Source organism: Macrosteles quadrilineatus, unplaced genomic scaffold, assembly GCF_028750875.1.
Source record: "Macrosteles quadrilineatus isolate MER2022 unplaced genomic scaffold, UCM_ALF_1.0 Scaffold_8__2_contigs__length_117827958, whole genome shotgun sequence".
Classification (NCBI taxonomy): Eukaryota; Metazoa; Arthropoda; class Insecta; order Hemiptera; family Cicadellidae; genus Macrosteles; species Macrosteles quadrilineatus.
In genome coordinates, this window is record NW_026542601.1 from 59,190,266 (window position 1) to 59,213,883 (window position 23,618).

Below are 23,618 nucleotides of genomic sequence, written 5' to 3' on the forward strand. Positions count from 1 at the left end.
ATTGCCATCGCAGAAGACATCACAAAGTTTGTGTGATTGGGTGTAATAATTCTTGAAACTGCACAGAATCCTAATAATTAGTTGGATAACATCATTAACCAAAGGTTATGAGTACCCAATCACATGTATCTCTATCAACTGGTACCACCAAAAATATCACACACTAATCAATCTCCATTCATACTTGGCTTAAAATACCGACTTTGTATGTTCGCCATTTCAATGAGAAGTATTGAAAGTATTAAATAATTTTTAAATTAGGCCTATTCTACGACGGCCCTGAAGGGACACTCAGTTTCTTTTTGTCTTTCATTTTACTTCCACTTTTTTCTCGAGGTAGTTCGACTTTTTCTCGAAGTACTTAGACTTTTCTATCTAGTCTAGTTTTACTTCAACTCAACTTCAATACGAATACGTTCATTCTATTCTGTTTCTGTTTCTGATCCTTTCTCTGTCTGCTGACTCCACTGTCTTTCGTCTCTGTCGCACTCAGACCTAATAAAATCCTTGACAGAGTCAATATCAGAAATAAAAGTGTTTCCTTCTATGAAGTCCAAGCTTCTTGGTATACCTTTTAAGTGTCCGCTCACTTATGCAAATGTTATGCTTCAATAAAAGAATTGCAAGCATTTCAGGCTGTTGAAGGCCTAAACTAAAATATTGTTCAATCAGTTCATTAATGTCATATTCCATTATGTGACCTAAAGCTCAAACCCCTTTCTATCTGCCAATTCTTATCAAAAATATGTCAACAGCAGAAACACCCCTACATCAACACTCAACAGTTAGTTGGGTTGTGGTTGCTGTAAAATTATAACAAACTATAAAAAACACATTTTTGTATGAATGAATGTTGTATGTTTGTATGATGTTTGTATGAAGTACTTCGAGAATAATGTCGAAGTACTTCGAGAATAAAGTCGAAGTACTTCGAGATAAAAGTCGAAGAGTGAATGAAAGACAAAAAGAAACTGGATGTCCCTTCAGGGCCGTCGTACTATTCTTTTACAAAAATATTCTTTTTAAATAAATGTTTATCAAAGTTATAATTCCAACTATGTTTAAAAATGTGTTGCTAATTTTATGTCTAGTGCCAAAAGTTGTTAATGATTATCATCCTAGTTTTCATTGACAAAAGTTATACTCAGTGCAAAATATCTTGATACGTGGAGACCATTTGAGTTAACTCTTTAAGGCAAACATAAGACTCTTTTGATGTTGAGTTCTTATTGGCAAGAAATTAATCTCATTACGTCATATGATTGCAACTTCATTGAATCAGCTGGTTATATTTACTCCAGTCCTGTTCATGATATTTTGCTTTTGGTATACATTAATGTGTTCATGTAAATAGTTAGTATATGTCGACATAATATTGGGCTAGATTAGTTCACGTTATTTGTGCTTTTGCAGCTGTTCATCATCAGGATGCTTCACACACATTATCTTTCTCTATTTTCTCTATCCATCTCACATTTGTGTTGTTGCACTGTGTTTAATCCTTGCATGCGTTCCCTCATCCTTTAAACTTGTGTGTTTTTGGTCTCTCCCCTCCTCAAAAACTGGAGTGCTTTGTTCAGTTGGTTCACTATAAATTTAATTTAAATTATATTATTTTAATTTTATACCATCTCAAAAGAATTCAAGCCGTGCTAAAATTTTTGTTAGAACTTAAGGTATTCTAGTATTTTAGTTATAATACTTGTCGTTTTAGTAAAGATGGCTTTAGGCTAGGATTTTTTAATGGATAGATTTAACAGCAGGCTTACGCTTACTGACAAAAATTTATGAAAATGGACAAACATAACACAAAGTTTTCTTAGCTACTAGCCCCTTCTTCAGTAGCCTAATTCTGCGTTTATGTGTTTTTTTGTGCAATTCCACCTATTTTTGTTGGGAAGATAAGCACGCTGTTAAACCCATCCATTACAAAAAGTTTTAATACGTAAAAATGCTGTCAAGCAAAAAATATATAGTTCATTAATTTAAAAGACATTAAGTTTTGATTGATCTTATGCTGACAAATCCGTTGTAATGCATTAAAAAAATTTAATATTTATTTTGAAAAAGATATTATCACATATTTTCTTTCAAACGGAAGTTCAAGATTTTTTTTAGATATTTACTTTTTATTCTATGGAATGACTCCTAGTGTTAAATTAAAACTTTTAGTTGTTGTCTCCTTGTCTTCCTTTTAGAACTATTACTTATAGGTTTAATAATTTAGATGTTTTGTGAATGAATAGTTTGTAATCCGCCTGTGACACATGAATTAATAATATTTATTCTTAATAACTTACAGTTTTCCAATATGTTTTGGGTATTATGTTTACAAACTATTTGATTTTAAATTAAATTAATATTATATTTGTTATGTTCAATAGTGATTTTGAAGCTACAGTATGTGAAAACCTGAAAGTCATTTCCAAGCAAAAGGCAGAAAAAGCTTTAAACTATTGAACTGAAACAAGTTATATAAGTTTTACTGTTAGTCTTTTTAACAGCAGCCTTATAAATTAAAACAAATCTTGGGCAAGTCTTTAATATAATGAGAAAAAAAACTGTCCTCTCAATTTTTATTTTGTTATTTGATTCTTATGTTTTCTGCCCTAGTAGGAAGTAAGATGGTCACTTTTCATAATTAAATAAGGCACTTTGGATTTTAGCTACTTTAAATGATGTAAACAATTAAAACCTTACTAAATATACTGACAATAATTGGACTGTGTGTTCTTCACTCGTTATTTTTGCACACGTAACCTGGATGTTTTGATGCATGACAAAAATCTTGAAGTAGAAAGAAATTACTTAGCATCTTGAAGTGCTTTTGGAGTTATTTCTAGAAGCAGTTACGATTGGTCGGTGTACTTATGTGATGTCTTGTGCAGGGGCTGGAGGTAACAACGGCATGACGGAGTACGTGAGACAAGAGTTGCGTGCGATGGTAGGCGCGAGACAACAACAGGTACGGATACTCCCAGGCCAGGTGTCACCGGCGGACTTTGAGGCTCTAGGGCTCTCCTTCGAAATGTCCAACCAAGGTACGACCAGGTTATCCAACACCTATTAGGAACCCTGTTGAATTATAAAACAACTATGAACTAATGATGGTTTGATGGTCAAGGTTCCAAATATAACCCTTTAGAAAAATACATCCAAGCAGTTTTTGTTATATCACTTAATATAATAAAAAATAGCATTTTTTAAGAGGTTAGCAGCCTCTATTGACCTTTCATTGGTTCGTCCACACGGCGGGTGTCCAGCCAACCTAGAACCTGGGAATTGTACGTGAATTCTGATGACCGTGAAAAAGTCAGTGAATGTTACACGGAACTGAAAAATTTACATTTTTTAAATAATCACTGATAAACCGCCCAAAATCAAAGATATTTCTTATTTTACATCAATTGATATCACAATTACGGGATACTATTAAGAATCACAGATTTTGCCGGAATCGTAAGAAATTATCTCGGCCAATGCCGCAATAGTGAGAGACGATCATACATTTACTCACAATTGCACAGCTGATGTGGCCTTGATCGCGTAAATAGTGTGAGGTGTTAAAATAATCACTAGAAATGATTGCGTATGTTGCAGCAATCGAGGGATATGATCACTGATGTGGGATTATTATTTTTATTTTTTCCAATTAAAGAATGGATGCATGTATCCTAGTTTTGATTTTTATTTAATTTTTGTATCGTTTAATTCAAGTCATCTCATCTTTCTTAGTTTTAAAAGGTTTGATATAGTTCTTCTTGAATCTGGGTTATTTTTTGCCCTTCTGAGAGGGGTTTTAATGTAAAAGTCGGTATAAATAAGTAAGTTATGCTTATTTGAGAAAGAGCCTGGAGTACAGTTTCATGAAAAATCTACTGAACTGGTGACATGATTATTAGGCGAGCACCACATGCACCCAGTTATCCTGAATGTGTATTATAGTTCAACCTGTAATCCTGTTGTTATTCAACTATTCACCATATGCTCATGTTATAGAATCCCTTTATAGAATCATTAGAACAGCAGAAAGTTTTATTTTGTTTGGTTGGCAGGTGGAGGAGAAAGCCCAAAGATGAACTGGGGAAATATGAACTCTGATATGTCTGCCGTCTCTCCACAGTCTGCCATTCAGAGGGTGAGTCACATCAGAAGATTCCAGTACCCCAGTCATATTACGATATTAGGAGGAAATAATTCCCTAAATGGGGAAACTGCACCCAGTAACAACGTATTAAAAATCAACATTTGTGCATGCTGTGCTACACTTTTTCACTTTTTTGACCATATTTCACTTGCCGTTGGAAATATAGAAATGTTGTCGAAACATCTTTTTTGTCCTTACTTTTGTCCTATCTCTAACGGTTATTGAGAAAAATTGAAACTAATATTAACAAAAAAATTTTACTTTCCCCGTACATATGGGTATATAGAGGAAGTATTCAAAACCCAAATTTTTGGATTCAGGGTGACCCTAAACGAATATATCCACCCAGAACTCAAACTCTGACGAAAACATTCCTGCCATGGCGAGGGGGATGGTAAAAATTTAAGTTTTGTTAGTATTAACATAAATTTTTCTCAATAACTGTTACAGGTAGGACAAAAGTTTTAAAAACATATAAGATGTAGTTTTGTATGTTCTTTAACTTTTAATAATCAAATAACATTCAATTATGTGAACTATAACAAACTAATAACATGCGCACATGTATTGTACGTAGCCTAAGTTGATTGATCCTTAATTAAACATGAAAATAGTGAATAAATAATAGATGGTGAATTTTATTTCCAAGTTGAAGTGAGTGGTGTTGTTACAGACGGGCATGGAGGAGGTGTCAAGGTCGTCAGATCCCAGCAGATCCTCTCTCCTGCAGAAACTCCTCTCAGAGTGATAGTGGCCTCAACAAGTGCATTATTGTTATCTCAACTGACTCTTTATTTTGTAATTTTATTCTTTAACAAGAACTCGAAGCGTATTTTGTTATTCGAGGTGCGAGTGTATACTGCCGTTAATCCTCAGGTTAAGTTTCGTGCGGTTGGTAATGTTCATCTCTTCAACAACTGTACAAATCAAACCCGTTTGTATTTATGTGATTATAAGTTTTTGTTGTAAAATTCTTATTTTACGAACAAAACCATTCGGTGTTTACTGTAATTGTTAAGATTATCTTCTCTTTTCTCATACACGTTTACAAATATTGTAATACTATTCATGTAAAATGTATATATTTCATAGTTATTGTTACATATTTATTGTATAGTTGTTAAAATTTAATAATATTACCTTATTTTTACTTGGCTTTGATTTATTGTGTAATTTTGCTATTGATTTTCTTAGATTAGACAGAAATAAATATCAACTCACACCAAATATATTTTCTTAAGGAATGACGGAGATATTGATGTTTCACAGTGACAGTTTATTTTTATTGTAGTGGAAATCGTTTTAAAATCTTAATTAAGATTGGTTTTATTATTTACAAATGTTGAAGCTATGAACAGACCCAGAGCCATACTTGTCTACCAGTCTGTATACACGCCCTACCATTCATTTATACTCAAATTAATATAATATATTCACAAATACCAATATGTAATCTCACAATACTGTATGTAATAGTTTTTATAAGATGCCAATTTTTTGGTACTGCCCAAGTCAATACCTTTTTAAACTATTATTTTACAACATATACTAACTACGAGTGTTTCAGTTATTATTTATGATGTCGAAAACACATTTTTTTTTACTTTTTCTATACATGTTCTTTTTAACTTTTTTTAATTTTCGAAGCTGGTTATTGATTTGTATGTGTTGGTCGCATTATTGAGATTTTAAAAATATTGTTAATATTTCAAATTTTATTTTACAATGATTGTGTTGTGCAGACTATGTTCCTAAGTGTGTATTGTTTAGCCAGTTTTATTTAAGTTATTTCAAAATAAATTTGGAAGATTACGAATTTACGGAGTTATTGTTCGCTATAAATAATATGCAGCATGATAAGGATTGTACAGAGAATGTTGTGTAAATTTTATTTTTGTATATAAAATAAAACTGTTAAATTTTATCTTATTGTGATTTAATAATGTAGGTTATTGATGTAAACAATTTGTCAAACTACTTTACTTTTTTAGTTCCGATTAAAAGTTTTCATTCCTTGTTTAATGTATTGATCGGGTTTTATTATTTCTCCTGTTTTTTCTATCAAGAAATGAGTTGGACAGTACAGTACATATTTTCATAGCTGCGATTTGGTTTGCATATGAATTAACTCATTGAACTTTTTCATGTGTTGTTAACAATATCCAAACTCTCGTAATGTATTAACGTTTCTCTATCAAGTGGCTTGATCCTGTAACATGTTGCTGTTGTTGTAAAGCTTTGCTAAGCTGTGTAAGTAATTTTATGAGATTGTATCACTATTAATAATTTTTTATATAAAGGCTGTTAATTTCCTATAATGTAAAGCATCGATGATTACATAAAAATTATTCTTTTTAAATAATTCTAAAACTGACCTCGTACAGATAGGCAGTTCAATTTCATTGATAATTAGGAATGTTTTGCTACAACCACCCAGCTCATTTCAAGTATCGATGCTCTATTTTTGAATCGGTGTCTAAAAAATTATAATGTTTCATACACGTTTAGAAATATTTTCTTAGATAGGTAGATGTCTCTATTTTGCCATATCTGAAACTTTTTTAAAGAGAATGAATATATAAATGGATATTTTTTCTGTATTTTTTTATTGTATTTGTAAATGATGAGTTGTGAATAAATTGTTATTGGAATTGTGATGGGTGTTCCGGGTTAGTTACATTAGTGTTTCATGTCCACTCTCACCATACTGTCCGTTCATTTCCCTTCTTCTTCTTCTCTCTATACTGTGACGCTGTGCTATAGAAGGCAGTATATATCCTCCGGTTATGTGATGATCAAGTACAAAACCTTTTCTGTGTTAGCTCGCTCAGTTGTTTGCTATTTTTTACAGTTGTATAAAGTTAAGGCCCTTCGATATATATTTTTTTATTGTATTTGGAACAGACTTAAGATTTATGTTACAGTGCAAACGATTTGAAACAGCTTATAGAAACCAAAGCCTTGTATATTTGTACAGAGTTAGGTTCGGTTCCGTTTCACTCCTGGACTATTTTGCACTTCGGTACATTTAGTTGACAATAGAAGGGCTGTTTCGACAAAAGAAATGTCTAATAGTAATTAGAGTAAGTAGAATAGGAGACATCAGAAATTAGTCACTTAATATTTTTGTATACATATTGAGACCGAAAAAGTTTGGTCCAGTCAAATTTTTGAAGCGGAAGACTTTAATTTTTTATGCCTGCTGCTGTTGTTAATTCGATTTGTATAATCTTTGTGTATAATATTATCTTAATTTTACATTTTATGACCCCTACTTGGTTTTGTAAAGATTGTTCATTTGGATGTCCTTTATGGCTACCATTTGCCGTTAGTATGAACAAAGGTTTTATTAAAGAAGAGTTGATATTTAATATGTTGTTTTTTTACTTTACCCTGTTTTCTATTAAAGTATTTCTCAGGTATTGCATGAGTTGTTGGGTGGTAATGTTTGGTCTTTAGAGATATTGTATGTTGTTTGTATTGAGTAATTTATTAATATTGTTTGTATTTGTGTACACTTATTGCAGTGCTACAAACTGTCACAATGCTGGTAGCGTCCATTCATTGGCTTCATAGTTCTTACTTATTCTGCTTACTCCGATTATGCTGTTACCGTTTCTTGTAGCACGGTGATCAGTAGGGCACACTTGGTGGAAAGGCTTGTAGCACGTGGGGAGGTGACCCAGCGTGTGACCCGGCAAAACGCCTTGCTCCAAATTCCAAAAGTAAGCCTAGAAGTGGGTAGAAAAGGGTTTTCTACTTTGGCCCAAAGATATACAATGATCTACCATTGGACCCTTAAACAGCTGGGGGTCCTGGCTTTCAAAAGAAACATGCAAAAACTGTAAAATATTGTCCATGGTGGAAGGAAAATACATAGGTGTGCTATTCCCGTCATATTCTGACATCACTCAGATTGCAAACAAAAGATCACCTGATAGTAACTGTCAAATTAGTATTTGTTTTGATTTGTTTGTTATTGTTTTTATAATGATTTCATTCAACTATTTTGAAAACATTATCATAAAAATAACAATCGAAACAAATACATAGGTACTAATTTTACAGTTCAATCAGGTGATCTTTTGTTTGCAATCGAGTGACGTCAGAATATGGCAGACGGTGCACTGCACCTTTTTACTGGGAGGCTAGATCAGTGGACTCTATGGTTAGACATTTTCATCCAATTGGTTTACAGATACCACTAAGTTTTTTTGGCAAACTTTCAATACTATCAACATTATTAATACTAATTATGATAATAAAACTGAAACACTACTACGCGCGAGTAGACTAGACCCCACCACATGCTCCTTGTAACTAAAGAACATTTTATGAAAATTGTTGAGATATGAATTAAAAGAAACTTAACACGTTCTCTGCGGGCCACTCGCCGGTGAGTACACTAGTTCCTTTCTGTGATGCTGAACGCTCACTAGTGAGTGCCGGCATCGCCTACATTGCATTCAAGTTCTGCACACCGGGAAGAAAGGGCACTTTTATGTCTGTGTTTAGCTAGGAATGGGTGCTTATTGTGGTGTAGGTTGGTAGTAAATTTCCCTATAAAATCCCCTTCTGGCAAGCTTAGAAATCAACTTGTTGTCCCGTCTTTCTCCCTCCAATTGGCAATACCGGGTGATTAAAAAAGGACTGTACAACTTAGAAAATTCATATAAATCTTATTAAACTAGGCATGTGGCCTCAGGTCCGCCAATTGAGCGGAGTAAGCAAGCTTTGATATAAACAAATAACTTTAATTTGTTTTCATGATTCAAATTGAATTCATGATGACGTCACCATAGCAACAATCCAATTGAATTCTCGTGGTTGGTTGGAAGAGTTGAAGGAAATATGAATCCAGTCAGCTGTTTCTATTAGGTCATTGATTTTTAATTGTATATATGAGTAATAGCAAAGATTACATATGCTACGCAAAATTGATGTTTTGCGTAGCATATGTAATCTTTGGTAATAGTAAAACTGTGTGTTTGTAATAGCATAAAGATAAGTATTATTTTGTCAATATCCTAATGTTTGTTTAGCTCCCATTTATGTAATAGGCCTTTAGGCTTCCTTCTCATATTCTCCAACTAAAGAGTGAAAATTTAAAAACGTACGTTTTCATGTCCCTGGCCTTTTACTTCGTAGATACTAGATTTGTAGTTTATTATAAAGTGTTTTAATATTTTTTGGGACGGGGGCAACATGTTACACACATTTATTTGGTTTTAAATAGGGTCTAGGTATTTTTAAAGTCTCGAAATTCACGACCATGACGTGTCCCTAGGGTACATTTTCCAACTTTCACGCTGTTTTTAGACTAATTATTCATGCCGAAATGTATAAAGCCATATTTTTATGTCATCAATGGTTATTAAACTTACAAAAAAGGAGCATATTATAATTTTATTGTCATTGCAAACTGACTACCATGACAAAATAAGTCTGTCCCTCGATTTGGCGTCACGACCATTTGGGAAAAATTTTCTACTTTGGAGCACGACAGAGGCAAGCCTGGCGTTGATGGAGTCAGTTGGTTTAAGAAACTAGTTCGGGGTGTACGTCAGGATTGTAGTTCCGGTCGTTTCGAGTTGAAAGGAGGAATTACAAGATTAATAAAGGAAAGATTGTGTTTTTTGTAATTTTGGTGTGTCCATGACCGTACGTAGTCATTCAATGAAGTAGACATGGTGTTAATTTTTGTTTATAAGATATTTCAATTGTTAGATTAATCTAGAAGTCCACTTTGTATCCTCGAACATGAGGTGCAGGGCTACCACCAGAACAGAGCCAAATAACACGTAATTTCACGACCAAAGTTTCACGACCATCGCGGTTTTTTTCACGACCAATCCAGCCTTATGGATTCTAGTGTGTTTGGTCGTGACAATAACTTTAATATAATTGTAAATTGAACAGTTTAGTTCAATTGAAACACATATTTTTATTATAACTAACAGTATAATTGAAGGATTGTTAAGAAAGATTTAGATTATTTCAGAAAATTCACGACCGTACCGCTTGTCCCTGACCATCACGTTTATGATTTCTATCATAAAAATTTCAAAAATTAAAATATTGTCATATTTCAATGTTTTATACACAAAAGAAGCACACCTCTATACGAACATAACGATTTTTCGGGTCTCAGGTAAGTTTTTTCGGAGTTATACAAACATAAAAAGATTTTATTGGCTTTTTTTTAATTTTTTGAGGTTTTTTATTTTTTTCTGGAAAGACCAAATATGCCAAAAGCTCAGTGACCTTTTTATTGTATAATGGTCATAAAAGTAAATTAGTTTATAGCAAAACATAGTTATAAAAATAATATTAACTATTTTTAATATTCATTTAAATGTCTGTTATGGTCGTGACAGGATTTTGTGTTTTTCCACTAAAGATGCTCTTTTTTAAAAAAACTACCAAAGATATTGTGTTACCATGGACATTTTATGAAACCTAAAATGTTAATGAATTTAAAAAAATAATAAAAGTTTTGAAAAAAGGGGTAAAAAATTTGCAAAGTGCTTTTCCTGAAAACGTACGTTTTTAAATTTTCACTCTAAAACATTTAGCCAATTAGTAAACTTTGCTCAGCGAACAGAATGTCAGAAGAAGGTGACTATATATAGCAATACCATAGTCAATGGTCACCACAGGAAATAAGGCGTGGCTAATTTCACGAGCTGATGATACCCTGAAAAAGATGGTGGTTGCCGCAACGCTTGTGGCATTGAATTGGTGACGTTTGCGCTAGCTCCGCCCCATTGCCAAAATATAGGCATACTGTACTCAATAAATAGATTAGATTTTAAAGACGGCACTGAATAGAGAATTGATGAATTAAACAAGAATATATTTATGTTGGAGTTACAACATCATCCAATTTACTTATTACCTGTTTTATAAAATCATATGTTATATATCTCGTATTGTTATGATTATAAGTAAATAAAAGTTATTATTGTGTGAGTGTTATTAAAGAATAGTTGATTCAATTTTAACAGATTATGAGACTCAATTAAGTGAGGAATATGGAAAGAAATATGAGTAATCACATTGAACTTTTGAACAGAAATAATTATGACACATGGAAAATGCAGATGGAAGCAGTTTTAGTTAAAAATGATTTACTTGGGTATGTGTTAGGAACCATTAAAAGGCCTCTAGATGAAGGTGAAAGAATGACTGCTTGGCTAATCACTGATGCAAAGGCAAAGGCAGATAATTATAATCCTCTCTATCAGCCCAAGCGAATTAAAGCAAGTGAAAGGATGTAACACTTCAGCAGAGATATGGGAAAAATTAAAAGGCATTTATGATTCCAGTGGACCAGCAAGGAAAGCCTTTTTGTTAAAGAAGCTAATTTGGGCAAAACTGACCCCTGATTATGATGTCAGAGATTACATGAATATGTTTTTTGATGTAGTGGACAAATTAAAAGGAATGGACATTGATATTAATGAGGATCTTTTGACAATTATTCTTTTGTATTCCCTGTCAGATGAATTTGAAAACTTTAGAATTGCTATTGAAACTAGAGATGCACTGCCTTCTCCTGAAACTTTGAAAATAAAAATTGTAGAAGAGTGGGAAGCGAGAAAAGAACATGGTAAGAAAGAGAGTAGTGAAGCTCTGCTAGGAAAATTTCAGAATAAAGTTAGATTTCAACCAGGAAGATTTTCAAAAGACTCTTATAGAAATAGAACGGAATCAGTTGATTTTCCGTTTCGATGCTTTATATGTAAAGCGATCGGGCATAAAGCAAAATTTTGTCCCAAAGCAAATAAAGATCAACAAAACGTAGCGATTGCTAAGCTAGAAGGTAGGACTTAATTCTTCTGTACAAGATGACTGTTATTTTGGAAACTTGTCAATGAAAGATATACAGTGGTGTTTGGACAGTGGATGCACTTCACATATGACTCATGTGAACAGTAAATTTACCAAGTACAAGCCTGTAAATGGAAGAAGTATATCTCTTGCCAACAATTCATCAACTGATGCAAGAGGGGTTGGAACAGTTAATATGAACATTTTAAATGGGAGTACAAATCTAAGCGTTAATTTGTATGACACTTTGTATGTACCAGAACTTCGAACAAATCTGATGTCTGTAGCTAAAATTACTGACCATGGGTATCAAGTTTTGTTTAAAATGATGCTGCTTTGATAATAGATCAGAATGGACAGACAAAGATCCATGCGAATAGGTTAAATGGACTTTATTACGTACAAGAGAGTAGTGAAGAAATGAATATAAGCTGTGAAAAATCAAGTCTATTGTCTTGGCACCAACATTTTGGACACTTGAACTTTGGAGACTTGAAAAGAATAATCAATTTAAATATGGTTAAAGGTATTAAAGTGAACACAAAAGAGCTTATTCCACAATGCGAGGTGTGTATTCAAGGAAAATTTACAAAAAGACCCTTTCCTAAAAGTGAAAGAACATCTGAAGTGCTGGACATTATTCACTCTGACATCTGTGGACCAATGAAAACTGAGTCACATGGAAAATCTCAATATTTCATTACTTTTATTGATGATAGCTCAAGATGGGTTGAAGTTTACTTTTTGAAGAAGAAAAGTGATGCATTAGATTCTTTCAAAAGGTACAAGAACAAAGTAGAAAATTTTACAGGAAGAAAAATTAAATATCTTCAAACAGACAATGGAGGAGAGTATGTTAACAGAGAGTTCGATGGATTTTTGATTTGTAATGGTATTCAGAGAAGATTAACATGTAGCGGAACGCCTCAACAAAACGGAGTGGCTGAACGGATGAATCGTACATTAAACGACATGGCAAGATGTTTGCTCATTGAAGCAAATCTTCCTCAAACGTTTTGGGCAGAGGCAGTTGCAACAGCAGCTCATGTTAGGAATAGATGCCCATCAGATGCAATCGATGGTGTATTACCATATCATAGATGGTATAGGAAAATTCCAAATGTTTCATATCTAAAAAAAGTTTGGTTGTAAAGGTTTTATCCTAGACAAGACAAATGACAAGTTTCAATCAAGAGCAAAAGAAGGGATATTTGTTGGTTACTCAGATGTATCAAATGGCTGGAGGATGTGGTTACCCGAAGATAGGAAAATCATTACAACTTGAGATGTAGTTTTTGACACATCTTCCTTTCCACATGTCGATGCAAATCATACTAATTCAAGCTTTAGGGTATTGCCTGTAGACAGTTTACTCCAAATACATGAAAAGGTCGAAGAAAATCAAAGAAGTGTTCAAGTTGATCAACCAAAAGGTACTGATGAGAAAAATGTACTTGATGATAGGCAAACATTAAAAAATGAAACTAAAGAACATATGTCAAATGAAATGGAAGAGATTGAACATGACGAGCCATATATGATTGATGGGGATAATAATGGAGATGATCATCAGAATAATGATATTAACTTGAAAGTAAGAAAATCTGAAAGAAAAACAAAAGGTGTTCCTCCTAACAGACTATCATTAATAGCTCAAGGAAATGTGATTGAGCCAAAATCTTGGAAACAATTGGAGAAATTGCCTGAACCTGAGAAAAAACAATGGGTTGTAGCAGCTCAAGAAGAAATGGAAGCCTTATTAAAAAATGATACGTGGGAACTTGTAGATTTACCTCCACAGAAAACAGCAGTTGGATGTAAATGGATATTTAAAGCAAAGAATGGAGATGACGGTATGGTTAAGCGCTATAAGGCACGTTTAGTAGCCAAAGGTTACTCACAGAAATATGGAGAAGACTATGATGAAATATTTGCTCCTGTTGTTAATTCAACAACAGTAAGAATTTTACTAACCATAGCAGCGACAAAAGATCTGACTGTGCATCATTTTGATGTAAAAACTGCCTTTTTAAATGGAAAGTTAGAAGAAGAAATATATATGCAACAGGCCGAAGGTTTTGTGAAATCTGATAATGAAGATAAAGTTTATAAATTAAAGAAATCAATTTATGGGCTAAAACAAGCAGCTCGGGCCTGGAATGAAACACTGAATACAACAATGATGAGCATGGGATTTGAAAAAAGCAATTCTGACCCTTGTTTATATACGAGTAATACTGATGGAAATTATACATATGTAGTGGTTCATGTTGATGACATTTTGTGTGTTGGATCAATTGAAAATGTCAAGAAAACATTTCAAAAACTGACACAATGCTTTGAAATGAAAGACTTAGGAGTTGTTCACAACTACTTAGGAGTTGAAATTGATAAGATGGATAGAGACTTTTACATTCACCAAAGAAGAAAAATAAATAAAGTCATAATTGAACATAGGCTGGAAAACAGTAAACCAGCAAGAACACCAATGGAAGTTGGATTTATCAACTCAACAGCTATGTCACCAGATCTGCCGGATAACAAAATGTACAGGAAGGCAATAGGATCACTTCTTTATCTTGCTGTGACATCAAGACCGGATATTTTGTCAGCTGTTGGAATTCTAGCTAGAAGAGTTGAAAAACCCACCCAAAGTGATTGGAATGCTGTAAAGCGAATAATAAGATATCTGAAAAGTACCATTGACAAGAAATTAAAATTAGGGGTGGAAAAAGAATTGAAATTGTCATGCTATGTAGATGCTGATTGGGGGGGGGGGGGGGTGACTTAGCAGATAGAAAATCAATCAGCGGAATGATGTACAAGTTAGGAAACAGCACTATAAACTGGATTAGCAAAAAACAGACCAATGTCACTCTTTCTTCAACAGAAGCTGAATTCATGGCCGCAAGCTTAGCCACTCAAGAAGTAGTGTGGTTAAGACTATTGTTGAAAGATATGGGCTTCCCCCAAGAAAATCCTACAGTAATATTTGAAGACAATCAGAGCTGTATCAAGTTTATTGACATGAAAAGATGAGTGCTAGAATAAAACATTTAGATATTCGAAAACATTACGTCCGAGAAATGATAAATAAGAACGAAGTATTTCTGGAATACTGTCCAAGTTAAAATAATCAAGCGGACCTTTTAACAAAGCCACTTCCAGGGCAAGTGTTTAAAAGATCACTCTTTTACCTAGGACTTTACTAGGCATGATGTTGAGAGGGTGTGTTGGAGTTACAACATCATCCAATTTACTTATTACCTGTTTTATAAAATCATATGTTATATATCTCGTTTTGTTATGATTATAAGTAAATAAAAGTTATTATTGTGTGAGTGTTATTAAAGAATAGTTGATTCAATTTTAACAATTTATTCCTCATGCTAAATTACAGCATGATTAAGTAAAATACTGTATATGCATAATAAACTACTGTACAACAAAATTATTAAAATCAAATATAACAGACGTTTTTATATTAGGCTATGGCAATTTAATTTGAGAACCTGCACTGTGTTGATGTACCCTAAAGCCTATTTATTGCGTTGTACTAAATTTTCAACCTGACATAAAAATGCCAAACATGCTGTTCTATAGCTGTAATAATTCATCTTATAGTATTACGGAAAAAATAGGAATATTATATCACGCTTATTTTATAACTGGACTCCCGTACAGGCCAAGCAGTCTAGGCTCTACTTTTTGTAAATATTACCTTATTATCTTCACCTTTTACTCAAAAGGGATTGATGGCGTCAGACTTTCAAATAAAAAATATATACATTTAAAAAAACAGACATAAATTACTGAACATATATTTACAACATTGGCATGTGTAATTGTAACTGTGTCTGTATATCTGCACAGAGAAAATTATTTCCACACTTATAAGTTATAAATTGGACAACACAAGTTAACAAGTATAGTTAAATATATTAAATATAAACATTTTAGGACTGTCGATACCTTAATCTAATCGTCATAAACAGTTCCCACACTCAGGACCGCTCACCTTTACTACTTCCTTCACCACTTCCTACGTCGCGGACCTGTTTCCCTCCCTTCCCATAGCATTTTAGGATAACAGATACCTTAATCTAATCGTCATAAAAAGTTACCAAACTCCGGACTAATATTTTCCACAAAACTAATAGCAATAACAACAATTAAAAGAAATAATCTGCTTGGAATAATTCAGTAAGGCCGCCAGAAATAATGCGAATCGGTGTATTGTTAATCAACGCTTAATGGTATTCATCGGACTCCTTTTCTTTTGTACTGTCTTTTGTAAATAGGCCATATGTGCATGTGCAAGCTGAGGTGCCCGTGGGTACAGAATGTCGAGTCGCATATGCTACGATTCTTTGTTTACATCTACGTTGTTATCTCGTAACCATCATGGCAACTCATAAGACTCATGTTAAACATTGAAAATTTTATGTCAGTCTTAAATTGTACAGGTATCATCAAATTGAAATTTTTTTTGTTTCGAAACATCAAAAATATTTGTCAAAAGACCCCTGGTAAGTTTGGATTCAATATGTTCAGCCGTTATTGAGTTAATTGATTACATAGTTTGCATAAGGTCCGATCTCAAAGAGCTTCGCTCGCTCCGCTCAACAAGGTACAGAGCTGGTTTTGGTGTTGTTTTAAAGGAAAACACTTCAAGTTTTTTTTTGCCTTAAACTAAAGATTTGAAGATAAACATACATTTTCCAATATGTAATCTCACAATATCATTATGCTTATTACACAATAAAAGAAACATGCTTCTCTATCCAACCAAAATCATCAATCAATGAAATCTATCCACTAAGTGTGACGCCATGGATCCTACAACATGGCCTGTTTTTCTAGTGGAGCCTTGGCTTACTGGCATCATCTGTAAACAGAATGGCGCCATTTGCAGCTCTGTAGCTGACATGTACACTTTGTTGTGTGTCTATTATTATGTTTTTTGTAGTTTAAGGTAAAAAAACTTGAAGTGTTTTCCTTTAAAACAACACCAAAACCAGCTTACCTTGATTAATAAAATTTACATGAATTTTCAAAGTTGTATTAAGTCCTTTTTGAATCACCCGGTACAATGGGACCGGCTAGTTCCAGGCAGTGCTGCTATCTTTGAGTGTTTTAGCAAACTAGACTCTCGTCGTAACACAGCACATCACCGCAGGTCATTTACTATTCGTCAGACCAAAATATTTGAAAGCCAAACGGGTTCGCTCGACGCTGCGCTGGGGCAACGCCTGCCATTTGGCCGGTCGCAGCGAATTTGTTAAAGGGCAAATAAGAAATTTCTGAAAGTTACATTGTAATTTCTTTATTTATAACTATAACATAAAATTGTGTCTTTTAGTATCATGTAGCCTAGAGCACAAACAATATTCACATCTGCTGATTCTTAAGCTGAAGGGAGCCTCAACAGTCAATTTCACATAAATATACACATTCAAACTTATCTTGGAATAGTCTGGCCTATCCCAGACGAATAACTTAGACTTCAGAACCAACAACAACTTAGAGGTCAACAATTAAAGAGTGCTCTGGGGATCGCAATTGACTTTGGATACTGAAGTACATATTCAACCTTTAAAAAAACTGATATAGTTTAATCTGATCTCTTAGTGTTTACTTTGATATCAAATATCATGGACATACTGTTCATAAATACAAATCTCTTATAGCCTTTGTTAAAAATATGTTTTCAATTTTGAACACTTTCAAATCAAAATTGAAAACATATTTAATACAAAAATGCCCATATACAGTGGAGGATTTTTTTACATGTCAAAATATTTCTATTTAATTGTGCCTGTATTTATATATTTTTTAATACTAGAACTTATTATATTGATTGATTACATCTAAGTATTCATTTGCTGTATTAATTTATGTATTTTATGACGATTGTTAAAACATTGTGAAATGTCTACAACAATAAATTGATTTGATTTGATAAAGTGCTTTTTCATCTTAAAAAGTTGGTGCATCTGTAAACAATTTTAAGATGGTACAGTAGTTATATTTTATTACATTATGCACCATTCTATCTGGCTACAATTTGATGTAGGAATGGGATGTTAAATTCAAAGCGTATCCATAGTCAAAGGCATAAATAAACAACTGCTAACTTTACAGTGGGGATTGACATTTTTTTCAAAACCAAACCAATTTCTTATGAGCCATGATAAGTGGTTAAGCAAGATAAAAATTCAAATTACAATCTATGTTATATGACACTATTGTATTTCTTAAAGAAACCTCAATAAATAAAATTGATTGATTGAAGAACAAATACTAAGCAACAATAAACAAATTGGCATGAGGAATCCTTCACAGGAAGACTTATATTTTTTAACTGTTAGAGATGGAATAAGAGTAAGTACAGTATTCACATTGAACACTTATTGCCCACTACAACCTGTAACCGCAGTGCATGATTGTGTAGTGATGTTTAACAATAATAACATATTAATTAAAATTAAATCTACGACAAGTTAATATTTTATTATGAAATACTGACAAGGACTCTTTTCTCTAGGCTTATTTGTTTTTAACTCCCCAAACACCTTTGTTCAGGATGATACTTTTTTAAATACTTTTTCATTGAAATGGCGACCATACAATGTACATTTTATTACTACAATGAAATAATATGTTATTGTTATATGTACATTGTTATATGTTGACGAAGATGAAGTTTTAGGGGGGATGCTACTCTAATAATAGAAATTTTTTGTTACACAATAGCATATTACATTTCATCAACCAAAATTCATAGTCAAATGTAAAATAAATTACAAACTAATAGCATAATTCTGGGAATGTTTAACCACTAGTTAATAATTAAAGACAAAATTTATTGACAAATAGGCTATAAATCAGTGTGGTGTTCAAACAGAAGAATTTATGGTATTGTGAAGCACACGAGCATAAAGAAACTTGGGAAAGCTACTAGTTTGATGAAAAATAGCTTTATAAAGAAAGTATAGGTCTTCGATATCTGAGGTTCCGGGTTCAAGATTCAAGATTCAAATCAGGGTTCAAATCCCGCCAAATCACCAATGGATTTTATCTAAGTGATAATACTGCAATCTCTAGGTCTAGCCTGAAGTAATGTGAAAAAGAATCCCGAGCCCTTGCCTAGCGTCTTAAGACAAAAAATAAATCATGATGAAAAAAATTGTTTTTAAATATTATGTAGGTATGGAAAAAGATAGAAAAGCAAATGAAAATTCTACACCCTATTAGTGTGAATAGTGTGTGTACCATTAACTGCTAATAAATTATTTGGATTTATTTGTAAATAAGTTAATCTATTTCACAGACAAGAGGAACAATATATTTATTTATAATGTATGTTCTAGATACATCTACTAGATCCATCCATACTACCATTTACAATATTATCTAGCACAGAGAAGCTGATCTTAAATATAGTTTTAAAGAAAAAAAACTCAGGATTTTATCAAATATACCATTACAAGATCAAATTGTAACATTAATTTATCATTAATCATAACATTAAACATTTGTAACATTAAAATTTATTAATTAATCATTAATTTTCATGTAATCAATAAATTACAGAAGTTATTACAGTATATTGAATTTTAGCCTCCTGATCGCATTTAAATACTATGGGATTGGTGTGAATACCTGTATTTATGCAATCAATGTGTTACTAAATTGCAACCGGTTTTCGACTCACATAGGAGTCAACATCGGGCCAGCCCGATCACGTCGTGTCCCATTACCGTTATAGTATTGCCCTTCGTTTTAACCATAAATGTTTGTTTTTATGTTCATGTACGTGTGCGTGTTAAATGTATTTATTTAATATAAAATTATAACCTTTGAATGAAGCGAGAAGACATCTATACTGGCCCGACGATGGCTCCTACGCGAGTTGAAACCGGTCGCAATTTAGCAACACATTGATTGCATGAATGCAGGTATTTACATTTGTAAAACACCAATTCTTTAGTACAGAAGTTAAACCATCAACCTTATAGTCAACGGTCAAACCTATTACACATTATAGCTTTGTATTATTATTATGTATTTATTATGTATTATTATGTGTATTATGTATGTATGTGTGTACGTATTATTATCATTATTTATAATTTACTTATTAAAATTTAACAATGTTAAATTAAATTGAAGTAACCTATTTTACCTATTAAGAAGGGTTATGAGGGTCTTTACTTGAGGAAAAATTTGTTTGTATTCTCAGACATTAGAGGTGGGTATCATGAATAATACATTAAATGAATATATTATACTAAAACTAAATAAATACTGAACAAAATGGATTGCTGTTTTGCAAGTTTGTGCACACCATTTAATACCCACCCAAAAACAATTGCTGCTGTTATTATTATGTTAAATATGTTTAAAATGTGCAATAATACTGTACAAATATTATCAAAAGAAATTGGGTGAAAAAAGGATAACAAACATCTAAATATATAATTGTGTTTTCTTCGGATAAGCTTATTTATGTAATAAAATCAGTCTACTAAGTGCATATCAGTCCATATTGTGAAAACTGCAAGATCCAAAACATGAAACAGCCATAGATTATTTACGAGGGGTGTTTTTAAATAAGGCCAGTTTTTGCAACAAGGGTCATCATCTGGGCTTACTCAAGGCACCACTAGTAAAAAACAGGCTATGCTGCAGTACAGGCAGCGCAACACTACGCCACAGTGGTGGATAGTTGTACTAAACTCTTACCATTAAAATCTTACAAACAGCCAGCTGGTTTATTTACCTAAAACTAAAACATATGGCGATGGCAATGAATTTATCAATGAAATCTATCCACTAAGTGTGACGTCATGGATCCTGCAGCATGGCCTGTTTTTCTAGTGGGGCCTTGGCTTACTGGCATCATCTGTAAACAGAATGGCACCATTTGCAGCTCTGTAGCTGACATGTACACTTTATTGTGTGTCTAGAAAATTTGTAAAAGTATTTAATCTCCAGCCACATGCTGGATACACAAACTGAGGAGCTGTACGTACAAACGGCCCTCACTTAAAAAAAACGACCCTCGTATGATGGACTGGAATTATGAAGCACGAGACCTTGACCAATAACATAAAAAAATGTAAATAGTCCATATAATACCAAATACTTATTTTCTTTTTAACTTTCTTAAAATCATTAAATACACAACAAAGTTTCAACAAATGTCTATATACCGATTAAAAATAGTGTCAATAGAGAATTGTAAATGTACAATTATAAATTAAATAAATTACAAACAACATAGGCTAAAAATGTGTTCATGACAGTAAAATAAAAACTACATATGTTACAAAATATATCCTAAATTAAAACTTTTTTTAAATAAACCGGTTTAAATTATTTTGCATTTTCCTTAACTCATGTACTGGTAGCTTGCTGAAACGCTCTGCAACAAAAATCAATAACACATTACATAAACATTAAACCAAGTTAGAACTATAGAAAAGTAGACTAAACACGCCACTATAAACTAATCATTCATGTAATTCTTAGAGGAATATTGAGGCAAAATACTAGTCTCTATACATAAAATAATGCAATAAGGATAAAAAATGAATTCAAGTTTTAAACATGATGACAAGGGATTGGGGTGAGTTGTGATGGTTTTTGAGCCTGTTAGCACAATCAACGTTAATAAAAAATTGGTAGAAAACAAGGACTATCTCATGATGGTTTGACACCTCAAGACCAGACCCTTATCCAATCTAATAAGTCTGAAAAGGATGGATATGATTTACAACCACACATTATGTGTGTAGTCCTATACTGTATAAGAGGAACCGGCAATAATAGTTTTTCTCGTTATTTGGTCTATTATAAACCCTTTATTCCTCTAGCACTTTTGGGGCAAACGCCTAGTTCACCCTGAGAATCACGTTTGAAAATCAAGAAAAGCGCTATAAATTGATTGATTTTTATGAAGAAAAAAAATTTTGTTAATACTGTTTATATGTTTTACTTGTTATATAGGCCATTTTAAACACTTTTTCTCTTTGGCACTTTTTCTGCAAACACCTATTTCACCCTGAAAAACGTGTTTGAAAATCGTGAAAAGCACTATGAATCAGCAAATATTTTTACCAAGACAAATAACCTAACCTAACCTAACTTAGCCTAACCTGAGGGCTCAAACTTGCTAACCTAAGCTAAGCTACTCACTTGACTCCAACTAAAGAGCATAGGTTAGGTTGGATTTTAATTTGGTTTACCTGTTGATCGGTAATTTTCGGCACTTTGCTAACCTAAGCATGGATTATGTCAGGTTAGGTTAGGTGAGATAATATTTAATTTGGTTTACTCAAAAATCGGTCATTTTTGGCACTTTGGTATTTATATGACTTTTTAAACTGGATTTTCTGGGTAAAAACAGCATTTGCTGAGAAAGTGCCAGAGGAAAAAGTGTTTGAAAAGGCCTAAATAATAAGAAAACACAAAAAGTATCAAAAACATTTTAACAAAAATAAATTCACAGATTTCTAGCGCTTTTTACTATTTTCAAATGCGATTTTCAGGGTGAAATGGGCTTTTGCTCCAAAAGTAACAGAGGAAATAAGTGTTAAAAATAGGCCATATAATGAGAAAAAAATACTATTTTCAAAATTCGTCTGGAGCCCTTAAACTAAACATATACCCAGTCCCAGATGGTCGTGAACACCATCATTGATTGATGAATTCATTGATTGATTGGGAAATCTCCCAATGCACCATAATCATGGTGCATTTCTCTCATACACATTTTTCAAACACAAAACATCAGAAATCCGAACCAAAAAGATTAGAAAAACAGTATAATGTGCAAGAAAATTATTAACAATTGTTGGTACTGTATCTATATATTAATATATATTTTTTTTTTAAGAGTTATATAATTATTAATAATATATATATTAATATTACGTAAGGCGTTTCTTTGCGTCAAAATTGTGGGCAACTGGGATGTCGTAGAACGACGGGAGGGGGCTGAAATTAAAGGTATCTATTCTGTGATGGCGGGAAAAATATTGGAATTCCCAAATTTTAACCAAAATTTAGATATATCGTAAAATGTTCTCCATAAGAATAGCATTGGAAGCTATACACAGCTGATTTTTGTTTACCTTAATGTAGTTGATCGCGCTACATTTCCAAGTCTGTATTTAATACACGCAGTTGGTTTACCTTTTAGCCAGTTAACTCTGCAATGCACTGTATACTATATTAAAACCAGGGATAACATTGTCCTATAATTGAGACTTTAAAAACCAAAAACCAAACCAAAGATTTTCTAACAACTCTCAATATTGGCTTTGAAAACTGTGATATGGAACCCTCAAACCATAAAATATTACTCAATGTTGCTAATAAAACCGTTCATTTTGTTTTGTATAGTACTTATTACTTCCCTAAAGTTTCATAACGATCAGATGGTCATTTAGTAACGCATAAAGGACAAACATTGGATTTCATAATATGATAACAACAACCAAAGCAAACAAAGGTACTATTTTACACAAAGATATGGTGTACAGGCATATCCATCTTGACAAATAAATCATTTGATTCTTAGTTTGTTTAAATATTAAAATAAGTTGTTTTACATTTTGAGCTTTTTAGG

General features: G+C 32.7%; 2 protein-coding genes across 8 annotated transcripts in view; one reads left to right on the forward strand and one right to left on the reverse strand.

Moving 5' to 3' along the window:
• LOC129001206 (nuclear receptor coactivator 2) overlaps positions 1-7,512 on the forward strand; it is a 277,483-nt gene extending 269,971 nt beyond the window's left edge. For all 7 annotated transcript variants that reach the window (XM_054428423.1, XM_054428422.1, XM_054428421.1 and 4 more), the window contains 3 exons: positions 2,889-3,041; positions 4,056-4,138; positions 4,821-7,512. In XM_054428423.1, coding sequence (XP_054284398.1) covers positions 2,889-3,041; positions 4,056-4,138; positions 4,821-4,895 — 311 coding nt within the window. In that variant the 3' untranslated portion in view covers positions 4,896-7,512. The remainder of the gene's footprint in view (positions 1-2,888; positions 3,042-4,055; positions 4,139-4,820) is intronic.
• Positions 7,513-19,572: 12,060 nt separating this feature from the next.
• Positions 19,573-23,618, reverse strand: part of LOC128999581 (LIM domain-containing protein jub) — a 38,661-nt gene continuing 34,615 nt past the window's right edge. The window contains exon 9 of the mRNA XM_054426164.1: positions 19,573-21,410. Within this exon, the coding sequence (XP_054282139.1) occupies positions 21,378-21,410 (33 nt within the window). The 3' untranslated portion in view covers positions 19,573-21,377. The remainder of the gene's footprint in view (positions 21,411-23,618) is intronic.